The sequence below is a fragment of the Notechis scutatus genome, chromosome 12 (assembly GCF_049901735.1).
Source record: "Notechis scutatus isolate UNSWTSFEM ecotype Mainland chromosome 12, rNotScu1.2, whole genome shotgun sequence".
NCBI classification, from domain to species: domain Eukaryota; kingdom Metazoa; phylum Chordata; class Lepidosauria; order Squamata; family Elapidae; genus Notechis; species Notechis scutatus.
Genome location: NC_142020.1, coordinates 7,197,508 through 7,220,702, shown reverse-complemented (window position 1 = coordinate 7,220,702; position 23,195 = coordinate 7,197,508). Strand labels below are relative to the sequence as shown.

The 23,195-nt window shown below is 42.6% G+C and overlaps 1 protein-coding gene across 1 annotated transcript in view; it reads left to right on the top strand.

Annotated features, from left to right (window-relative positions):
* The window catches only part of ALG1 (ALG1 chitobiosyldiphosphodolichol beta-mannosyltransferase), a 25,421-nt gene extending 2,226 nt beyond the window's left edge, over nt 1–23,195 (top strand). Inside the window, exons 2-13 of the mRNA XM_026686780.2 lie at nt 2,086–2,163; nt 4,339–4,442; nt 6,131–6,279; nt 10,641–10,730; nt 11,777–11,884; nt 13,007–13,128; nt 15,401–15,439; nt 15,665–15,724; nt 17,161–17,271; nt 18,251–18,365; nt 20,961–21,036; nt 22,871–23,195. Coding sequence (XP_026542565.2) covers nt 2,086–2,163; nt 4,339–4,442; nt 6,131–6,279; nt 10,641–10,730; nt 11,777–11,884; nt 13,007–13,128; nt 15,401–15,439; nt 15,665–15,724; nt 17,161–17,271; nt 18,251–18,365; nt 20,961–21,036; nt 22,871–23,008 — 1,190 coding nt within the window. The 3' untranslated portion in view covers nt 23,009–23,195. The remainder of the gene's footprint in view (nt 1–2,085; nt 2,164–4,338; nt 4,443–6,130; nt 6,280–10,640; nt 10,731–11,776; nt 11,885–13,006; nt 13,129–15,400; nt 15,440–15,664; nt 15,725–17,160; nt 17,272–18,250; nt 18,366–20,960; nt 21,037–22,870) is intronic.

Here is a 23,195-nt window from a genome sequence, read left to right as displayed (position 1 = left end):
CAGGATGGGGCAGCCAAGCTGTTTCTGAAAAGCTTGTGTGTAAACTTCAGCCAGGCTTCATCAGAATGCAATTAGTCACAGAAGTAATTTGGGAGTTTGTTTTTTTTTAAATAACTTGCCCTCTTTGGATTAGGATGAGAAGAGATCATTGCTCTTGTCTTTCTGCTAGTTGATGGGTTTCATAATACTAAGTTACAGGAGAAGTCTTCTGCGCTCAGTTCTTTCTTTGGAATGGGTCAAATACCTACCACAAGGCAAATCCCATTGAGATCATTTAGGGCAGAGATCTCTTTATTCGTTATTTCAATTTATATGGCTACCCATCTCAAATACATGACTGTTAGTGTACAAGATGACAATGCAGATAGTCCTTGACTTACGACCACAATTGAGCCCAAAATTTCTGTTGTTTGTTGAGTTTTCCCCATTTTATGACTTCTTGCCTCCGTTAAGTGAATCACTAAAGTTGTTAAGTTAGTAACCCTAGTTGTTAAGCGAATCTAGCTTCTCCATTGACTTTGTTTATCAAAAAGTCACAAAAGGGGATCATATGACCCCAGGATATAGCAACCGTCATAAATACGAGTCAGTTGACAAGCATCTGAAATTTGGTCACATGCTCATGGGGACAGCAATAGCACTCAGACTTATAGGCCGCTTCACAGTACTTTACAGCCCTCTCTAAGTAGTTTACAGAATCAGCCTCTTGCCCTCAACAATTCTAGGTCCTCATTTTACTGACCTCAGAAGGCTGAGTCAACCTTGAGCTGGTCAGGATCGAACTGCTGACATTGGGTAGTGTTAGCCTGCAGTACTGCATTCTAACCACTGCATCATCAAGCAAGGAAGGAAGGAAGGAAGGGCAATAGTAGCCCTTAGACTTATACACCACTTCCCAGGGCTTTCCAGCCCTCTCTAAGCAATTTACAGAGTCAGCCTATCACCCCCAACAATCTGGGTCTTCATTTTACTGACCTCGGAAGGCTGGAAGGCTGAGTCAACCTTGAGCCTGGTGAGATTCGATCTGCCAAATTGCAGTCAGCAGAAGTAGCCTGAAGTACTGTGTTCTAACTGCTGCACCACCACAGCTCTTAGAAGCTACAAACGTCTATGAAACACAAGTCGTAAGTCACTTTTTTTCAGTGCCATTGTAACTTTGAACGGTGACTAAAGGAACTCTTGTAAGTTGAGGAGCATCTGTATAACAACCATAAAATAACATAAAAAAACGATGCTCTTGGGAAAGCTAATTCCTGTTGATTGTGAGAAAAAAACTTTGGGTGGTGGAATCCTTGACAAAGGGGCTGGAGGGCTCTCTTTTTATTGCAAAAAAAGCTTTCTAACCTTCTATAGAACATAGAATTATAGAGCTGGAAAGGACCGCAGAGGACTTCTACTCCAAATTACCCTGCTCAAGGCAGGAGAACTTTGATCATTCCAATCAAATGGTTGCCAGGTCTATTTTTGAAAACCTACAGTGAAATCCAGTGAATCTATGGAAGCTTTAATTTGGATTCTGAATCTGAGAAATTTAAGACTCAATATCTAGAGCAGGTCTGAGGGCTGCATGTGGCCCTGCATAGCTACTAATGCAGCCTCACAAAATTGTAAACTTTGAATATTATGTGGATATTATTATGTGGTGTATATACTATATTATATAGTTTATATGGGGGTCAAGATGATTCCTCTTCACTCAGTATGACCCACGCAAGTCAAAAGGTTGGACAACCATGGTCTAGCCCAGGGGTCTCCATATTTGACAATTTTAAGACTTGTGGACTTCAACTCCCAGAATTCTGGCTGGATGATGAATTCTGGGAGTTGAAATCCACAAGTCTTAAAAGTTGCCCAATTTGAAGACCCCTGGTCTAGAAATTCAATAAAGTGTCCCATTCCAGCTCATAAGTATTACACTTATTTGTTACTTATGGAGGCTGGAGAAGTTTTCATATGTGTTTTTTTTTCCTCAATTGACCTCTGAGGTAACTGACCTCAGAGTTTCTTTTTAATCCCCGTTATCTCGGACATGGTGTCCATCGTTTATTCTGGACAAAATCTTATCACTGTTTGCTTCTCTTACAGGCACAAAGCCTCACAGTGAGATCATAAGCAATGAAAACATTGAGATTGTTCCCCTTACGGAGCTCAAAATCTGGCAAGGTAGGTTGGACGTTATTTCCTTTTTATGTACTTATCGGTGCTAAATCTGATGTCAAGTCAAGATCTGAATAATCCTTTTTATTCATCAGTCTTTTCTCTCCCTCCACTGACTCCACCAGCAAGGAAGGAATGTCACACAAACAAGCGTTGGGCCAAAGCATATTAGCGCTACTCATTAACAAGTACAATCGGTGCCTTCTCTGGACTGTAACCTGGGTGAAAAAGTCCAAGCAAACTGCCACCTTCTGGATCTTCTCCAGCTGAAGGTCATCCACCTTCTCCACACACCTTCTTCCCTTTCTAAGGGAGGTTGGAGACTGGATGGAAACTGTCAAGAAGTATCCAAAGACTTGGGTTGACTTGTGGGTGGTTGTTGGGTCAATTGCTCTTTTTCCATAATCTGAAGACATTCTGTGATAAGAATGTTTTGCGGTGCTCAATTTTAAGCGGGATATTTAAGGCTGAGGACATCTCGTCCTTTCAAACCCTATATGTCCTAGGAGACTGCATTCTCAATGCTTTCCAACTACAGGGGGTCCTCGGTGTAGGACCACAAGTGAGCCCAACATTTCTGTTGCTAAGCAGGATGTTAGAAGAGGCATTAAGATGGCAAAACAACAATTCAAATATAAGCCGGAGAACCACCTAGCAGATAACCTGAAGCAAGCGTGACAGGGACTGCAGCACTTAACTAACTATAAGAGAAACACGAACACGGTCAATGCTGGCGCCTCGTTGGTAGAGGAGTTGGACATCCTCGCCCGCTATGAGGTGAAAAAACCAGCCTGCCTAGCCTCTGCCCGCCAGGCTTCTGATTCCCAGCCACTCGCCCTATACGAACCTCAAGTGAGAGCTGCACTGAAGGCTGTGAATCCCAGTAAAGCTGCAGGTCCAGACGGGGTGCTGGGAATACTGGTGAAGACTTGTGCCGATCCATTAGCAGGGGTCCTGAGAAAGATCTTTAACATCTCCCTGCAAGCGGCCTGTGTTCCATCATGCTTGAAAACAGCCGCTATTGTCCCAGTCCCCAAGAAAACAGCAATTAACTGTCTAAATGACTACAGACCTCTTGCATTAACATCAGTAGCGATGAAATGCTTTGAAAGACTGCTTCTTCAGCACCTTAGGACATGCGTCCCACCAGGCTTCGACAAACATCAGTTTGCCTACAGGGGGGACAGGTCGACAGACGACGCCATAGCTGCCTTACATTCTGTAGCGAGCCATCTGGAGAAACCCGGAAACTAAGTCAAAATGCTTTTCATGGATTATAGCTCGGCCTTCAATGCTATCCTGCCAAGCATCCTTATCGAAAAGCTGACTGACTTGGATTTTCCCTCTTCCATCTGCGACTGGATCAAAGACTTTCTGATGGACTGACCACAAACAGTGAGGGCTGGGTCTCTCCTTAGCACTGGCTCCCCACAGGGCTGTGTGCTCAGTCCCTTACCTGTACTCACTGTCCACATGCGATTGTGTATCGTCTGACCCATCCACTGTGATCAGTAAGTCCGCAGGTGTTACTACCGTATTGGGTCTCATTACAGGTGGGGACGAAACAGTGTGCAGGGAGGAGGTTCAAAAATTATCCTCATGGTGCCTAGAAAACAACCACCACCTAAACGTCAGCAAGACAAAGGAGATGGTGTTAGATTTCTGGAAGAAGAGAAAGGAACCTGCCCTACTTTACATTGAGGGAGGCTGTGTGGAGAGAGTTCCCTCCTTTAAATTCCTGGGAGGCTATCTCAGCGGAGATCTCACCTGGAAAACCAACATAACCCAGGTGGCCAGAAAGGCCCAACAGAGACTCCATTTCCTCCGGGTTCTGAGAAAAAATAAAGTGGAACAATGACCGAGGACCTCCTTTTAGCGTTCCACAATAGAAAGTGTCCTCACAAATTGCATGACGGTGTGGTATGCTGGCTTGACAGCCGCGGATAGAAAGACATTACAGAGGGTGGTGAGCACAGCACAAAACATTGTGGGCTGTTTCCCTGATACCACTAGATGACCTCGCTAGGGCTCGTTGTCTTAGAAGAGTAAGGAAAATTCTCAGGGCCGACTCACATCCTGGTATTGGGTAGGAGAGATAGAAGCATAGTCAGCCGCACCAACCACCTGCCTAGAAACGTTACTTAGCATCAGGCCTTGACCGGAGTTTCTTTTCCTTCTTAGTTGGGCCCAGGTTTTTCCAGTATATCATCAAAGTGATTGTGCAGAGTTTCCAGTTGTTGTACACACTGCTAAGGATTGCTCCACCGGGCTATGTGCTCCTCCAGGTATTTACACTTCCAGGTTTTAACACTACATTCCCTCCCTTCCCCCTCCTCCTCCTCCTCCTCTTCCTCCTCCTCCTCCTCCTCCTTCCTAGCATATTCCCACAAGTGCAGGCTCCGCTTTTTGGATCATTGAGCACCACTTTGCATGGTCAGCTGCATCTCTAGGGTGCAGGCCAATGATTTGCATATCTTGGTTGATGGTGTCTTGCCAGCTCTGTTTTGGATGCCCACGAGGTTGCCGGCCATTAACTTCTACTTGGTAGGCAGTCTTGCCCACAGTGGAAGGTGCTGCTCTCTGGACATGTCCATACCAGCGGAGCCGGCCTTCTTTCACCTTCTCTATAATTGGTGCCACACCAAAATGTTGTCGAATGGTGTCGTTTGTGATGTGGTCAAGAAGGGAGATGCCTGATATCCAATGGAGCCTTCACATTTCCATTGCATGGAGATACTTTTCGGTCCTGTTGTTGCTGCCCAGCATTCAGTGCCATACGGGGTGGATGGTTGTCTTGTAAATCTTAGATTTAAGACGAATCTTAGATTTAAGACGAATTTAACACCGCATTCTCTTCTATTTAAGCCACATCAGTCCAGTTTTTTAAAAAAGTATCATGGAGGTAGCTGAGAAGTGTTTGTTTAACATACCTTTTATTTGAATGCCATCCTGTGAATAGCGTATCGAAAGGTGAAGATGTAGGTGCTATTTTATAAAGAATGTAAAATGCATATATGTCCTTTATGGGCTAATGGAACATGTTATGTCCCAAAGGTGCTTTTTTCAAGAGGCAACTGGACTTTCTGGTTTTTCTTTGAAGACGTTTCGCTTCTCATCCAAGAAGCTTCTTCAGCTCTTCTTCTTCAAAGCTGAAGAAGCTTCTTGAATGAGAAGCGAAACGTCTTCAAAGAAAAACCAGAAATTCCAGTTGCCTCTTGAAAAATAGCACCTCTGGGACAACCCTGACCTGGATGACTGAGAATCTCCATAGACAGAGCATGTTCTGATTACCATATTGGAGAGGAGAGAGAAAGTTAGATAGCTCAAGAATAATTCACACCATCTATTAATGCAGTTTTAAAATATTGGTCTCCTTCCTGCTCTTGGAAGTTTATAATATAAAGTTTGCAAGCAGAAGAGGTAGGGTCCAGAGGTGTCACGTAGAAGGCTTGAGGGGCTGGGAACTTGTGATTTTCCAAGTTAAAATGAGCTAAACTGCAGCTTTGGTCATGGTACTTAGGACTGCTGGAAATTAGGGTTCAGGAAGATTAGGCTGGTTATAGGCTATTCACCTGGGTTAAGTAGTGAAAGAAGGGTTCCTTAGCTGGCGTTAACTTGGTATTTTGGAAAGAAATAACTGTCATAAGCCAGTTTGGTTAAGGTGTCAGGCTAAAAACCAGGAGACGGTGAATTCTAGTCCTGCCGAAGGTGTGAAAGCCAGCTGGGTGACTTTGAGCCAATCCCTCTCTCCCAGCACAACTCATTTCACAGAGTGGTTGCTGTGGGAAAAATAGGAGGAGGAAGGAGCATTTGATATGCTCTCTGCCTTGAGAGGTGCATAAAAAATGATAAATGCAGGATATAAGGGAAAATAATAAAATAAGGAGAGGCCGTGTGGGTGGAGGAACTGGAAAGCAATTGATCTTATTTACTGAGGTGGTTCTGAAACATTTTCTCTTCTTCCCATGACCAGAATCCACCCGGTTTGCCCAGCATTGGAGTCGGCTGGATATTTTGCCTACTGCGAAACAGCAAGCTAATAATTGATTGGCACAATTATGGGTACACTCTAATGGGCCTGACTCACGGGAAAAGGCACCCCATAGTCCGGATTGCTAAATGGTGCGTTCAACTTTTTGATATTTGTGGGGTACGGTGGGCCATTGCAAAGTTGCCCAATGGAATCTGTTTTCTTTTCAGAACAACGCACAGTGCTCAGGTAGGTCTTTTACCTGTTCCCGCCAGCTCCACTAGGGTTTTAAAAACTCATTCAGGAGGTGATGATGAACTCTTGTATTTTTACCAAAAGAGGTAAAACAAACAAACCAAACAAACCTGTTTATGGTTCGTTTCTCTCTTGATCTCCCTAAGAACAAAATGTTACTGAAAACGGTTCACTCTACCTGGAGCGAGAGAGAGATACAGGTAATCCCCAACTTAGGACCACAATTGAGCCCAACATTTTTGTTGCTAAGCGAGATAATTGTTAAATGTTAAGAGGAGCTGGCAGTGGCTAGAAGTGGTTAAGAATGCAGTGTTGCAGTCTGACTCTGCTAACTGCCAGCAGTTTGATCCTGACCGGCTCAAGGTAAACTCAGCCTTTCATCCTTCCCAGGTGGGTAAAATGAGATGGTTGGGAGCAAGAGGCTGATTCTGTAAACTGCTTTGAAAGGGCTGTAAAAGCACCGTGAAGCGGTATATAACTCTAAGTGCTAGTACTACTATTCTAAGGACAATGGGTTCACCAGGATGGGAACTCCAGCTGAGGATCTTCAGTTCTGAATCCCGCTGGACTTCATGAAGGTGGGAGGAGAACAAGAGCTCCCTCCTAGCACGCTGAAATTTTGGGGGTTGAAGTTCACACGTCTTGAGGTTGGCTGAGGTTAAGAAACTCTGGTCTAGGCAATAAGAGTTGGTTATCAGCCCTTAGCAGATTGTTCAGAACCTTGGTGGCGCAGTGGTTGAAATGCAGAAACGTAGACTAACTCTGCCCACTGCCGGAAGTTCGATCCTGACCAGCTCCAGGTTGACACAGCCTTCCATCCTTCCGAGGTGGGTCAAACGAGGACCCAGATTGTTGGGGGCAATAGGCCGACTCTGTAAACCGCTTAGAGAGGGCTGGAAAGCACTATAAAGTAGTATAGAAGTCTTAAACGCTCTTGCTCTTTGCTAAGTGGATTTTGTCCCATTTTATGACTTTTCTTCATCTGTTAAGTGAATCACTGCCATGGTTAAGTTAATACCATAGTTTTTAAGTGAATCTGGCTTCCCCATCGACTTTGCTTGTCAGAAGTGATCAGGACACTGCAGCCGTCATAAATATGAGTCAGTTGCCAAGCATCTGAATTTTGATTACGTGATCATGGGGGTGCTGCAACTTTCTAAGCATGAAAAACAGTCATAAGTCATTTTTTCCCCAGTGCTGTTAAAACTTCTAACGTTCACTAAACAAACCTTTGTAAGTTGAGGATTATCTATCTGTATTTCCGAGTGTAAAGTGTTTCAGAAAGTGTATTGCTGCATGCTTACCCCTATCTATACTTTTCCACATTCTTAACACTCTATATTTCTGTACAAATATACTTGGTCTGACTGGACATCAGATTTAGCACTGATAAGTACATAAAAAGGAAATAACGTCCAACCTACCTTGCCAAATTTTGAGCTCCATAAGGGGAACAATCTCAATGTTTTCATTGCTTATGACCTCACTGTGAGGCTTTGTGCCTGTAAGAGAAGCAAACAGTGCTAAGATTTTGTCCAGAATAAACGATGGATACCATGTCCGAGATAACGGGGATTAAAAAGAAAGAGAAACTCTGAGGTCAGTTACCTCAGAGGTCAATTTGAAAAAAAAACAAAAAACACATATGAAAACTTCTCCAGCCTCCATAAGTAACAAATAAGTGTCATACTTATGAGCTGGAATGGGACACTTTATTGAATTTTTAAACCAGGGGTCTTCAAATTGGGCAACTTTTAAGACTTGTGGATTTCAACTCTCAGAATTCGTCGTCCAGCCGGAATTCTGGGAGTTGAAGTCCAATTATGGAGACCCCTGGTTTAGACCATGGTTGTCCAACCTTTTATTTGCGTGGGTCATATTGAGTGAAGAGGAATCATCTTGACCCCCATATAAACTATATAATATATGCAGGGGTCTTCAAACTTGACAGCTTTAAGACTTGTGGACTTCAACTTCCAGAATTCCTCCTCCAGTCATGTTAGCTCAGGAATTCTGGGAGTTGAAGTCAACAAGTCTTAAAGCTGTCAATGTTGAAGACCCCTGTAATATAGTATATAAATCAGAGGTGGTATTCAGCAGGTTCTAAACAGTTCTGGAGAACTGGTAGCGGAAATTTTGAGTAGTTTGGAGAACTGGCAAATTCCACCTCTGACTGGAGATTTTACAGTCTCCTTCCCCTGCCACGCCCACCAAGCCACGCCCACAGAACCGATAGTAAAAAAAAATGAATCCCGCCAGTGATATAAATCACATAATAATATTCAAAGTTTACAATTTTGTGGGGCTGCATTAGTAGGGCCACATGCAGCCCTCAGACCTGCTCTAGATATTGAGTCTAAATTTCTCAGATTAAGAATCCAAATGATAGCTTCCATAGATTCATTGGATTTCACCATAGGTTTTCAAAAATAAACCAGACAACCATTTATCTATACTTAGGAAAGTTGCTTCCACATTCTTAACAGCTTGTATTTTGGTGTCTGAAAAGCGATGACTTCTGATCTGATTAAGAGGACTGTGCGTGCTTTAAGAATGATTTACTTAAAATTTAAGATTTTTTAAATGTATATGCCGCCCATCGTGCGGTTCGAAGCAGCTCAGTAATGAATCAGAAATAGATTGCATGGACCTCTCTTTGCTGTTGATTAAAGCTGCCCTTCTTTTATTTTCAGGTTTCTGCAGAAGCCTGAAAAAAACATACTGTGGCATCAAGAAGTCATCTCAGTTAAAGTTAGTAGAATTAGAATTCTTAATGCAACACAACTCCCTCCCCTCTCCCACTCAAGTTTTCAGGGAAACTTGGCTGTTTCGTTTATATATATATATATAAAAACTCTGTGCCTTTATTTTGACAAGAGAGGAAAAGGACAGAGAAAGTAAGAAAAATGGAAACAGTACAAAAAAAGGGAGGAAAACAGCTGCAACAAAATTAGATCTAAATATAATTAGGTATTTTAGATTGAAAGTTAGATATTTCCAAGAAAAGATTGCTGTGTTTCGTTATCAAAATGCAAGTAGTCTGTTGCAATCATTCACTTAGCAACTATTTGAAGTTACAGTGGAACTGAAAAAAGTGATTTATGACTAGTCCTCATACTTATGACAGTTGTAGCATTCCCATGGTGACATGATCACTGCTCAGGTGCTTGGCAACCAACATGTACAACAGTTACAACATCCCTGAAGTCAATGAGGGGAGCCAGATTCACTTAACTCTGATTCATTTAACTTCAGTGATGTTGAATAACAGCCTGGCCAGTAAAAGAGGCTTAAGAGTTAACTCATTTCATCACCAGCTGCTACCCAAACAAATCAGAAACTAAGGCAGGCAGGCAGAATTTTTTAATTTTTTTCCTGAAATTTCCTCTTAAAATGAAGATGCGTGTTATACGCCTGTGCGTGTTATACGCCGATAAATACGGTAGGTATTTTAGATTGAAAGTTAGATATTTCCAAGAAAAGATTGCTGTGTTTCGTTATCAAAATGCAAGTAGTCTGTTGCAATCATTCACTTAGCAACTATTTGAAGTTACAGTGGAACTGAAAAAGTGATTTATGACTAGTCCTCATACTTATGACAGTTGTAGCATTCCCATGGTGACATGATCACTGCTCAGGTGCTTGGCAACCAACATGTACAACAGTTACAACATCCCTGAAGTCAATGAGGGGAGCCAGATTCACTTAACTCTGATTCATTTAACTTCAGTGATTTGCTTAACAACCCCGCCAAAAAGAGGTTTAGGCATAACTCATTTAATCACCACCTTGCTTACCCACAGAAATTCTGGTCTCAATAGTAGTCATAAGACATGGACTCACTTTACATAATTATTTTTCAAGTGCGCACAGGTCCAGAGCCTGATGAGATTAACTCTGGAAATGTCGTTCACTTCCCGTTATATAAATAAATATTAACAACTAACCATTTAGTTTCCATTTGTTGAAAGGTACATCTTTTTAAAAATGTTGTGTTTCTTTTGTCCAGAATTGCAACCTCCATTTCGTCATAAATCCGTAAGATATTCAAAGATGCAGGATGCAAGAATAGCTATTAAACCTTGTGTTTTAAAAGTACTGTATTGAGAGATGAAGTCAAATATAGATACTAATAATGAGAGAGCTTTGTTTTAATCATTTCATTTTTAAGAAATTGGAGAGGAAACCTGTATTTCTGTACAAACATCTGAATGAAATTATTAGTTTCGGTAGCAAGTTACATTTTCATTTCTTTTAGGTATGAAGAATTATTTGGCTCCTTGTCCAGCTATAATATTTGTGTGACCAATGCTATGAAAGAGGATCTTCAAACAAACTGTAATATCAGGTACTTCAGTAGTTTAAAATTTATTTGGAATTCACTTCTGTTTTACTTTGGTTACAACAATGCTGTAGACCAATCTGATCCTATTTATTATGGAGGATATTTTGTATTTTTTAAAAACTTTCTCAATGTCTAAGCCATTTTTCAAAATGCTGCTCAAAATGTAATCTATTTTCACCACTACCTTCTTATAACAAGTGGTTGGATCTATAAACAATTAAGCAGATGCATGAACTCAGGCAGATTCCTTATCTTTTAGGTTCAAGCTTTTCCCATTATACCTCAAAGGAGTGATTTCTGCTCTCTAGAATTATTAGCATTTTGTTCAGCATGGTAATCAGATGTAAATGTATGACTTCTGAATTCTTTCAAGTAGAGCAAATATATTTATGAACGTGTATCTTTATGGCATTGTATTTTTTTGTCTTAGTATCTTAGCCAAATATTCTGAGCATTGTTTTTATTTTTTTAAAGAGTACATAGATCAGTGTATGTGGTAATTGAGAACAGTATTATACGATGCACAAATATTTAATTCTGGATATTTCTTAAGGGTCTGCATTTCCCTAGCCTCTATGATGTCCGAATTTATGTTGAGGGCTGGTCTCTACAAACTGAATGGAGTCACTCTATACAACTTTAATAAACAAATAATATATATATTCAAATATGTCTATGGAGATCCTCAGTCCTCCAGTATAGTATAAATCCTTCCATTCCCCACCATCCAGTCAGAGCTAAAGAAGCTTCTTGGATGAGAAGCCAAAACATCTTCAAAGAAAAACCAGAAAGTCCAGTTGCCTCTTGGAAAAAAGCACCTTTGGCACAGTCAAATTATGTCAACTTGCAAGTATGATGGTTGGGCATTATTTAGCTCTTTCACAATATATATATATAGCTTCTTTCCCAGGAACTCTCTGAGCTAACCTATCTCATTTTACATACTTCTTTTACATTTTGGATGAGATGAAATTATTCTTTTTTTTTTTTACGTTATTCTCTTTGAGTTTTATTGATATTATTTGACCGTCCAACCTGTTGCGTTCTAGAGCAATAACTCTCTACGACAAGCCAGCATCTTTCTTTAAGGAAACCCACCTGAGCGAACAGCACAAATTGTTCATCAGACTCTCCAAAGACTACGCTCCGTTTAAAGCGTGAGTTAAAACTTCGGTTCCGTTTGTATTTTCTTACATTAACAACAGGCCTAGTTTGAAAACTCTCTGCTTCTAAGTATCGTGCCTTTTTAATGTGGTATGTTTGCAGGTAGTCCTCCACTTATGACCATAGTTGAGACTGAAACTTCCATTCTTGAGCGGTCATTACATGAATTATCATGTGACTGCACCCAATTTTATGATTTTTTTTTTGCTGTTAAGCAAATCACACGGTCATTAAGTGAATTTGGCTTCCCCCCAGTCACTTGGCTTGTTGGAAGTCAGCTAGGAAGTTCATGTAAGAACACCAGAACACTGCCGCCATCGTAAATGCCAGTTGCCAAGTGCCTAAATCATGATAATTTGATAGTGGGAACGCTGCAATCGTAAGTGCGAAGACTGGTTGGCCGTTAAGTCACTTTTTTTCAGCTCCATCGTAACTTCACATGGTCTTAATTTGAGTACTATCTGTATCTGTAGTACCTCATTTAAACCTATTGAATCTTGGATAGTGGAGCCCTGGTGGCGCAGTGGTTAGAAGGCAGTATTGCTGGCAAACTCTGCCCATAGCCAGGAGTTCAATCCTGACTGGCTCAAGGTTGACTCAGCCTTCCATCCTTCCTAGGTCGGTAAAATGAGGACCCAGATTGTTGGGGGCACGAGACTGACTTTGTACACCACTTAGGTGTAAAGCACTGTGAAGCGGTATATAAATCTGAGAGCTATTGCTATTGCTATCCACAGGCAAGAAAAGGGTGCAAATCAGTTGGTCCTTTGTAACACTGGAATGGTCAGGGGGACTGTTTGCCACTTGATGGATGGGCCCTCCTTTCTGTATGGACATTCATCTCTGCCTGATATCCCCTCCATTAGCAGATGAATAAGCTTGAGGCCTCAACTCTTAGATGGTGGCGTAGCTGTTTTAAAGTACAGTAGCCAAAAATAAGGATGATTCTCTGAATGTCCCAAATGGTTCATTTAGTAAATGTGTTAAGGTTGCTATGTGGAAGGGCTCTGTTTCCTCATTTAACCTGTCCTGAGAGTTGTGTGCTTTGTATAGATGTGCATGTATGTGTGTGCATTTGCCATGAACATTCCTTGGCTAATTATTCTTGTTCTCAGGGTGGATCACCTTCCAGATCATGTTGAAAGATCTGCCTTTACCCAGTTTGATGCCATCAGTGGAAGAGTCACACACCGTCCCGGCCGACCAGCTCTCCTTATTAGCAGCACCAGTTGGACAGGTCTGATTCTATCTCTTGTCATTGAAGTAAGCCACACTTAGTTAAATAAAGCACACTTAGCTGAATGTTCAAACATACTAGATTCCAGCTCAACCCAACTCAACTCAACTCAACCTAAACCAACCCAACTCAACTCAAACCAACCCACTCACCCAACCCAACCCAACCAACCCAGCCCAGCCCAACCTAGTCCAGCCCAACCCAACGTGACCTAACCTAACCTAACCTAACCAAACAAAACCAAATCAACCAACCCATACCAAACCTAACCCAAACAACCAACCCAACTCAAACCAACCCAACCCAAATCAACCAACCCAACCCAACCCAAACCAAACTAATCTCATTGTGGATTAGGACAGTGTGTGGTTCCAAATGTAATCTTTGAAAGATCCTGCACATTCATTTCAGAATTTTGATTCTGGACCATTCTGTTCTCTGTGGCAACAGGAATTAAAAATAAGCATTATTATTGCCTTCCATCCTCTTTTGGCTTAATTGGCACGCAGAGAGAATGATCAAATAGGAACTTAATCATCGAGTTCATATAGCCATTGCTGAGATTGCTTAGCTGTGTTGTCCATGCATATTTAAAGATTAAAATATAAATTTAAAGGTTTAAAATTTAAAATGTTGTTATTGCTCTGCGACCTGGTCCAATGGCTGTATGTGTGACTTGTTCTGAATTGACAAATACCACAAAACAATTATTTTCTCACACGCACCCCTCCCCAAAAAGCAAAAAGCAACAACATTTCTTGGTGGATTTTAACCCCTATGCAAAGATGAGAATTGAGTGTGATTTGAATTTCCAGGGTGGTGTAAACATCCTCAAATTCCACTTTGCCTCATCAAAATTGAAATGTAATTTTTATTTTCTGGCTCATAAAAGATTTGCTAGCAGAGCTGGCCATTTTCTCTGAAGCAGACGTAAGATGGCAGTTTTTCGGTTGCATCAATTATGTTATATTTCCATTCGATGGGAGGTGAATTTGGATCGGGGTGGGATTCTACCGGTTCACACCTATTTGCTAGAACCGGTTGTTAACATTCTAAGCAGTTTGGAGAACCGGTTGTTAGAAGAAATTACTGGCCTAATCCTGTAAGGAAGGCAGGAAGGAAACATTCTGGTGTTGCTTACAGAAACTGCCTCTCCGTTAACCCTTATTACATTCTTGGCAAGACTAGACTTCCTGTCTCTGGAACCTCTCTGGAATTTTTTCCCCCTCCTTTGCTGGTACTTTGCTTGCATGGAGGGACCATTCAAAGTTACAATGGCACTGAAAAAAGTGACTTATGACCATTTTCACACTTACGACTGTTGCAGTATCCCCACAGTCATGAGAGGCCAGGCGAGGAGATGCGTGCCTTGATGTGAGTGATATTGAGTTGGGCACATCCAGCCAATAACATGACCACCAAGCCACGTCCATCCAGTCACATGACCACCAAGCCCCGCCCACCACCTAAGCCATGCCCACAGAACCGGTTGTTCAAAAATTAGAATCCCACCCCTGATTCGGATGGTCTTCCTTGGGCCTCACAGCTAAAATTGGACACCACCCAATTGCTCTTAAGATACAATGCAGTGGTGGCTAACCTTTTCCGGCTCCCGTGCCCATAATTGCGCGTTCGCTCATTTGCGTGTGCTTGCGTGCCAGCACCCTACTGGGCCCCCCCACGCCCTCTGCACATGCACAACCCCCGTCACGCGCCATGCATCTCTGAGCATGCGCACGCGATCCACCTTTGCGCACCACGTGTCTGTGCATGCACATGTGATTCCGCCCTCACGCACAGCGCATCTCTGTGCATGTGCCCCCCTGCCCCTGCACATGCACGCCAGATACCCGACAATATAGTTTAGTTTTTAGTTTAGTTTCCTTTATTGTCATTGCACCACGAACAACAAAATCAAACCCCATCTTCAGGGCACATGAAATGAACACAAACACACATCCTTCACCCTCCACACATTGAACCTAAAACCCCCGACACCGCATCAACACTGCACTATACATTCATCTGTTGGGCGGCTGCATGCGCAGCGGGGTTCTTCCGGGCAACCTCTCGCATGCCGGGGGAAATGGCTTTACGTGCCACTTCCAGCACACGTGGCATAGGTTCTCCAACACGGATATAAAGTATAGCTCAACTTTCTCCCGTTGGTAATCTCCATAGACTTTGGGATTACCATTCCCAACTTTTTCATGATAAAACTGAACTTATCACCATGTTTGTATAACAAATTCTGGTTCTTTTCTTTTTCTAGAGGACGAAGATTTTTCCATCCTGTTAGATGCCTTAAAAGGTGAGCTATCAAGGAAGCTTTTGGTGCTCTTTTCTCTTTCCTTTTTGTCTCCCTATGCAAGAAATCAGAGAATTTGCTGTACCAAACTGAGCATACGTTCCCTCTGAAATCTCACTGAAGTCCAGTTCAATTTTCAAAACTCTGGGCTTGCTTTAATAGGGAGGTTGCCTTTTGTAACCTATGTAAATAATTCTACAGTCTTTGCTCTCTTTTTCCACCCCACAGAGTATGAGCGCTGTGTCAGCAACGGAGCAAAGCTTCCTTCTCTTGTGTGTGTGATCACAGGTAGCACCATTGAATTGTTCATTTTTCCAAAGCCAGCCCTGCTTTCTTCCAATATGTTGAGTTTCTGCATAAAATGCTTTCATTTAGAAGTGGGGGCATCTAACACTCAGCTGCTCGAATGGCATCAGTTCTTGCTCTGAGCATTTATAACACCAGGTCATAAAAAGGGTACAAATCTGTGGCTTTGTTCCACAATCCTTTTGAAGAAGAGCTTTCCCTTAGCGCTCTTTGAGCAGCGGGGTTGTTTCCTTGCAGGCGTTTTCATTACCCAACTAGGTGACATCTGAGTGCTTGAAGAGAGGGGCGTTTGCGTTCAGCTCACGAATGCCTCCATGAATACCAAGTAACAATCAGAAGACATGATGAAAATTGTTACTTTCACAACACATGGACAGACTTCACCATTCTCTCCACTGGGAAACTTAGCATCCTAGACCAAGCCAATTCCAAAAACGCTAGAGAAACCTGGCACTCCGATAAATTGGCTATCAACAGGCACATAGAGATAAACAACAATTACATACCATTCAAAAATGCAATCAACAAACGAAAAAGGAACAAAAAGATCCAAGCACCTCACCAGCAATCGACACGCAGGTAAGCAGAGATTAACACCAAGATTAAACATTAGACCACCAATCAAGAAGCAAATAATACCCCAATCAAGGAATTGTCAACTTAGACAAAGAAGTGAATAATAAACAACAGCCCAATCAAAGATCCACCAAGACCACTCCCTCCCAACACTGACAGGGCAAACTAGTAGCTGTTCTGACCCAAACCCTTGTCCAATAAAACAAACACGAACCAAAGGGAACAGAAACCTTTTAACAATTCTTACAAATCCCTGGTTAAAAGGCTGCTGCAAACAAATTAAATTTGATAAGCACGAGCCTCACCAAAACTGTGCGAGGCTGCCAAGAATAACAGATTAGAAATATTTTCTAAGATACTGCAATGTCCACAAGGCTCGAGTTTCAAAATGTCTTTGCTTCCTGCAAAGAACGTCCGATTCACAGCTGGCTTTTATCTTCTTGAAGGAAGGACCATTACCTTGCAGCCTTACTCCCGAGTCGTCCGTGCTGCTGCAGCTGCTCTTTCCTGCGAGCAATCCTGCGCTCACCTCTTCATCACTGCTGCCAGCCCCCACAATCTCTGAAGGCAGCAGTCCACTCCCTAACGGTCCTGGCCCCTCATCTGAATCCTCGCTCTCCTCCGCCGTCCACACCTGCTGCCGGCTAACCCCAACAATAGCATATAAAACGACAGCAAACCCCACTCCCTACTAGCACGGATGATGTTACCTATTTTGATAATGAAACGTCTGCAAGAAAACCTCCAAACTCAGAGAACTCCAAGGAGCCCACAATTCAACCCTGAGCTACAATAATCTCTTCCGTCAACTTTTCCTTACATGTGTGTTTCTCTTACCAAAGGCAAAGGGCCTCTGAAGGACCATTACACCAAGCTGATAGCCACTCTGCACTTCAAGCACATCCAGATTTGCACCCCCTGGCTTGAAGCAGAAGACTATGCCCTGTTACTTGGCAAGGAACTTTTTATTTTTGTCTTGTAGGATGATACTAATCAGATTTATTGGTTGATTGGTTGTGTTTGTTTGTAAAATTGATTAGCCACTCATTCTGCTACAGAGAAAATCTGGGTAGCTTACAATATTAAAACATAAAACTCCATAATTTATAATAATATGAACACAATACTATTCTAAAAATTCTATAGAATCAACCTAGCTAAAAAGATGGGATAAGGGAATCTGGTGAAGATGTGGATCTGTTGTTGATCAATCAACCATCCCCATCCATAAGCCCCTCCATTGGCGACCCAAGCCAACTGGGAGAGCCAGGTTTTTAAACTCTTATGGAAGGTCATTCAGATACATTCAGGACAAGGCTGCTTAAGGCCTTTGGCGAGTAAGTTTATAAAGCCGTATTTGTACTGCTTTATAACTCCTTAGTAAGACCACACCTGGACTACTTCACCTTGCAAAAAAAAAAAAAAGAGGTTGAGACTTTGGAAAAAGCGCCGAGAAGAGCAACTAAGACAATTAAGGGCCTGGAGACAAAAACATACGAAGAAGGGTTGCAGGATTTGGGTTTGGCTAGCCTAAAGAAAAGAAGGATTAGGGGGTGACATGACAGCAGTATTCCATTATTTGAGGGGCTGTCACAAAGAAGAGGGAGTCAAGCTATTCTCCAAAGCACCAGAAAGCAAGACAGGAAACAATGATTGGAAACTAATCCAAGAGAGAAGCAATCTGGAATTAAGGAGAAACTTCTTGACAGGGAGGACAATCAACTAGCGGAACAGCTTTGCCTTCAGAAATTGTGGGTGCTCCATCACTGGAGGCTTTTTAAGAAGAGACTGGACAGCCACTTGTCTGGAATAGTATAGAGTCTCCTGCTTGAGCAGTGGGTTGGACTAGAAGACCTTTAAAGTCCCGTCCAGCTCTGTTCTGGTTGATTGAACGGTTCTACCTCCACTGAAATCCCCCCTTTTCTCTTACAGGTTCAGCTGATTTAGGCGTCTGTCTTCATACATCCTCCAGCGGTTTAGATCTGCCAATGAAAGTGGTGGATATGTTCGGCTGCTGCTTGCCCGTGTGCGCAGTACACTTTCGATGGTAAGGACCGCTTGTGTGTGGTTGTTAAAGCTTGCCCCTCTGCCCTCCGCCGCTCCCAGGGAAGAGAGTGTTCTTGGGAACACCCAAAGGGCCAGCCGGGATGGAAGGCGCAGCTTGAGAAAGAAGATGGAGGAAAATTTCGGCAGTGCCACCACAGTTTCCCAGGGAGGAGGCAGCCCATTCCAGAGAAGGGCCCGAAACAAGAGCTTGCCCAGCCCTGAATTTCATGGGGGGAAGGAGGGAAAGGTTCAGGGAGGGCACCCCCTAGAACCATGATGGTGAACCTATGGCACGTGTGCCAGAAGTGGCACGCAGAACCATCTCTCAGGGCATGCCAGCCGTCACCTGTTGCTCTTCCGGGTTCTGCTGCGCACATGCGTGCCACAGGGGTGGGATTCAAATTTTTTAACAACCGGTTCTCTGGGCGTGGCTTAGTTGGTGGGCGTGGCTTGGTCATGTGACCGGGTGGACATGGCTTGGTGGTCATGTTATTGGCTGGGCATGGCCAACTCAATATCACTCACATCAAGGCATGCATCTCCTCGCCTGGCCTCTCATGACTGTGGGGATACTGCAACAGTCGTAAATGTGAAAAATGGTCATAAGTCACTTTTTTCAGTGCCATTGTAACTTTGAATGGTCCCTCCACACAAGCAAAGTACCAGCAAAGGAGGGGAAAAAAACTCCAGAGACGTTCCTGAGACAGGAAGTCTAGTCCTGCCAAGAATGTAATAAGGGTTAATGGAGAGGCAGTTTCTGTAAGCAACACCAGAATGTTTCCTTCCTGCCTTCCTTACAGGATTAGGCCAGTAATTTCTTCTAACAACCGGTTCTCCGAACTGCTTAGAATGTTAACAACCAGTTCTAGCGAATAGGTGCGAACTGGTAGAATTCCACCCCTGGCGCGCCGGCCAGGTGGTCTTTGTGCATGCATGTGCATTAGAAACCAGAAGACCAGGTGACCAGGTGAAGCTGAGTTTCTGGTTTCTGGCGCTCACATGCACGCGCTCCCTTTTTGGCACTCGGTGCCGATAAGGTTTGCCACCACGGTTCTAGGATGTGTGCCCGCCCTGAACCTTTCCCTCCTTTCCCCATGAAGTTCAGGACTGGGCAACCTCTTCGTTTTGGGCCCTTCTCTGGAATGGGCTGCCTCCTCCTTGGGAAGCTGTGGTGGCACTGCCGAAATCTCCCATGGTACGTCTACGGGGTCGTCCTCAATTTACGACCAAAATTTGGGACCAGGATCTCCATTGCCTAAGCAAGGCCGTTGTGAGGAGGCTCACGCCCAATTTTATGGTCTTTTTGCCATGATAAGTATAAAGTGCTGAAGTTATTAAGTGAATTGTGTTGTTAAGTGATTCGGACTTCGTATCAGCAGGAAGGTTGCAAATGGTGATCCGCAGTAGGTTAGAAAGTCATAGCTTTAGTGTGGGAAGACGCTTGTCTATTACAGGTAATCCTCAACTTACAACCACAGTGGAGCCCCAAATTTATGTAATTGAGTGAGGAATTTGTTACGTGAGTTTTGCCCCTTTTCTCGCCACCTTTGTTAAGTGAATCCCTGCAGTTGCCGAGTTAGGAACAGGGTCGGTAAGTGAATCTGGCTTCCCCAATTGAGTTTGCTTGTCAGAAGGTCACAAAAGGGGATCACACGACCCCCACAACCATCATAAATGCGAGTCAGTCGTCAAGCATCCGAATGTAAATCATGTGACCATGGGGATGCTGCAGCAGTCATAAGTGTGAAAAACGACCATAAGTCACTTCTTTTCAGTGCCGTTCTAAGCTCGAATGGTCGCTAAGTGAACCATTGTAAGTAAGAGGACTACCTGTATGTGTAAGCAATAAAGAACTGGAATTAATTGTTGTGGTTGGACTTAGGCTCAACTCTTTGGAATGTCCTTTCCCACCCGTGCTACGATTTAACTTCCCCAAATTTTGGAGGTTATAATTCCAATCCACCCCGGTCGGTGTCAGCGTTCCAACAACCCTCCACTCCAACCAATTACTCCGAAACAGGCATCTTCTCAAAAGTTCCTTTTATTTTGGATAGTAACTGGCACAAGTAGGGAATCCCGAATCTGAAAGTTCCGGGCTTCCTTGCAATAAGTAAAAACTACAAAATCCATCCCCTGCACAACCATCATCACATCACATGCCCCAATCACCCTCCGTCCCAATTTAAGACTTTCCCTCACTTAAGTGCAAACATAACACGACCTTGAATTGGAAAAAGGATGTTATGTCTAACGATATACATTCCAAGAAATCCCCCCCCTCCCACTTTCCCAGGCTCAAAATGTGGGAGCGTGGGTCTCAATATGGCTTCCAAAGCTGAACCCGGGATGCGCCAAATGGCAGAAAATCAGACTGGGGGTTGCTCTGTTGAGAGCCGAGGGCGGTTTCCGTGTTCAGAAATAGCAAGGATCCAGCTATGCAAAATGCAGGCAGAAATCAAGCGATTCCACGATTCCAGGCACGCCCCCCTCCCCCTTTTGATTCAGAAAGACCCTTCCGTACTACAGACTGATTTTCTGCAACCCTCCTCAGCTACTAATGAGATTGTTTTTTTTCTACGTCCCGATTTCTTTGCAGCTTGCACGAACTGGTAAAACACGAAGTGAATGGCTTGATATTTAAGGACTGGGGCGAACTTGCAGAACAGCTGAAGGTTTGAGGACGCTTCTCAGATTACTTCTTGATAGTGCTTGATTTGGGTCATTCACGTAATGATTGAATCTTATGATTTATCGCGTTGTTACTTGTATGTATACTGAGAGCTTCAGCACCGGAGACAAATTCCTTGTGTGTCCAATCACATTTGGCCAATGAAGAATACTCTACTCTACCCTACCCTACCCTACCCTACTTTACTCTTATTCCTATTCCTATTCTTTAATTCTATTCTATTCTATTCTATTCTATTCTATTCTATTCTATTCTATTCTATTCTATTCTATTCTACTCTACTCTACTCTACTCTACTCTACTCTACTCACCACTCTACTCTACCCTACTCTACCCTACCCTACCCCATTCTATTCCACTCCACTCCACTCTCCTCTCCTTTCCTCTCTTTATTTTTTTGCTGAATTCCCACTTTGTGCAGTATTTCTCAACTTCCTTTGAATCTGAGAATTGACCTCTTGCACCAATCATGATTTTCTTCCGTTAGCAATTCCTTGATAATCCTACAACTTGCCATGTTAGGGTGCTGGCTGATGTTCAGATGGCACTGATCCTGTATCTCCCTAAGTCCCATTTGGAAAAGAAATAATAGCGATAGCACTTAGACTTACATACCACTTCACAGTGCTTTACGGCCCTCTCTAAGCGGTTTACAAAGTCAGTCGGCCGAATTAGCCTGCACTACGGCATTCTAACCACCGCGCCACCATGTCTCCCATTGTCTTTATTACCCTAATTGCTGGTTCAGGAAGTCTGATCTTTACAGACTTAAGATGGCAGGTATTCCTAGACCTGGATGATCTCACTTTGCAACTTTTGTTGATTTTAAATTTGCATTTGATATAATCTATAGGCCTAATATGTGGTCCAGACTTTAAACATTCTTCAATGGATTGCTGTTTGACACCAGAACTTAAGGTTGAAAATTAGATGTGGCCTTCAAGGACATGTTACTAAATACCTGCAAGGAGAAGAGTTAAATGTATATTTAATTATCTTATAAAGTCTCCGGGGCCTCATCAAAGCAATATCACTTTCCATCCTCTTAAGCTAGCCCATAGGCATACCAATTTATCGTTGTATGCCAGCGATCCAGTAATTTTCTCCTTGAACCTCTCAGCCTTCAAAGAGTTTGGCTACTATTTTATTGCAATAATTAAGAATTAATTAATTAACAATACATTTTGCTAAGGTCGACATTACAGCCTTTTCTAAAGCAGTGAATCTGGCATTGACCAAAACCTTTAAATATTGAGGGGTGAAATTAGGAGGCAAACAGAGTTGCCCTTCTTGTAAATAAATTTAATTCCTCTTGAGAAATTTTTTTTTTCCACACTAAGAAAATTGAATGACTGTGTTTTTTTCCTGTGATACTGTGTGATTTTTGTGCTGTTTTTCCATAGTTTTTTTTTTTAATCTATTAACATTTGCAACACACAATTTTGGACCGCACAAAATTATACGGGTAGTCCTCAATTTGCAAACACAAATTGAGCCCAACATTTCTGTTGCTAAGACCCTTCTTACCACCATTGTAGAGAGTTGGAAGTTGGAAGAGAGTTGGAAGGGATCTTGGAGGTCTTCTAGTCCAACCCCCTGTTCAGGCAGGCAGTCCTATACTATTTCAGACAAATGGTTGTTCTCATCTCTTCTTAAAACTTGCAGTGTTGGAGCATTTACAACTTCTGGAGGCAAGTTGTTCCACCGGTTAATTGTTCTAACAGTCAGGAAATTTCTTCTTAATTTGATCTCAATACTGCTCAGTGCGTAGCATTCATTTTTATCATGTTTGTGGTTGTTGTTTTTTTACCTTACAGATGCTTTTTGGGGAATTTCCTGCTGAGAAAAGCCACCTTGCTTTATTCCGAAGAAATCTTCGCCAGGCCAAACAGCAACACTGGGATGAAAGCTGGGAAGAGACAGTATTTCCTCTATTTAGTGACAAATCCGATTAATTTATGGTAAATTTGAAGTTAGTTGGTAAATTATGCCTTTCCCCAGTTTTGTATTATCCTGCCAGTATTTGAAAAATTTAAAAACTGGCTTAAACCAAAATTTTATGACAAGCTTTATGTTGAATTGATTTTTTTTTTTAAAAATGACATTTTATTTTGGTAAATAAAATAGTAATTATAACCCTTA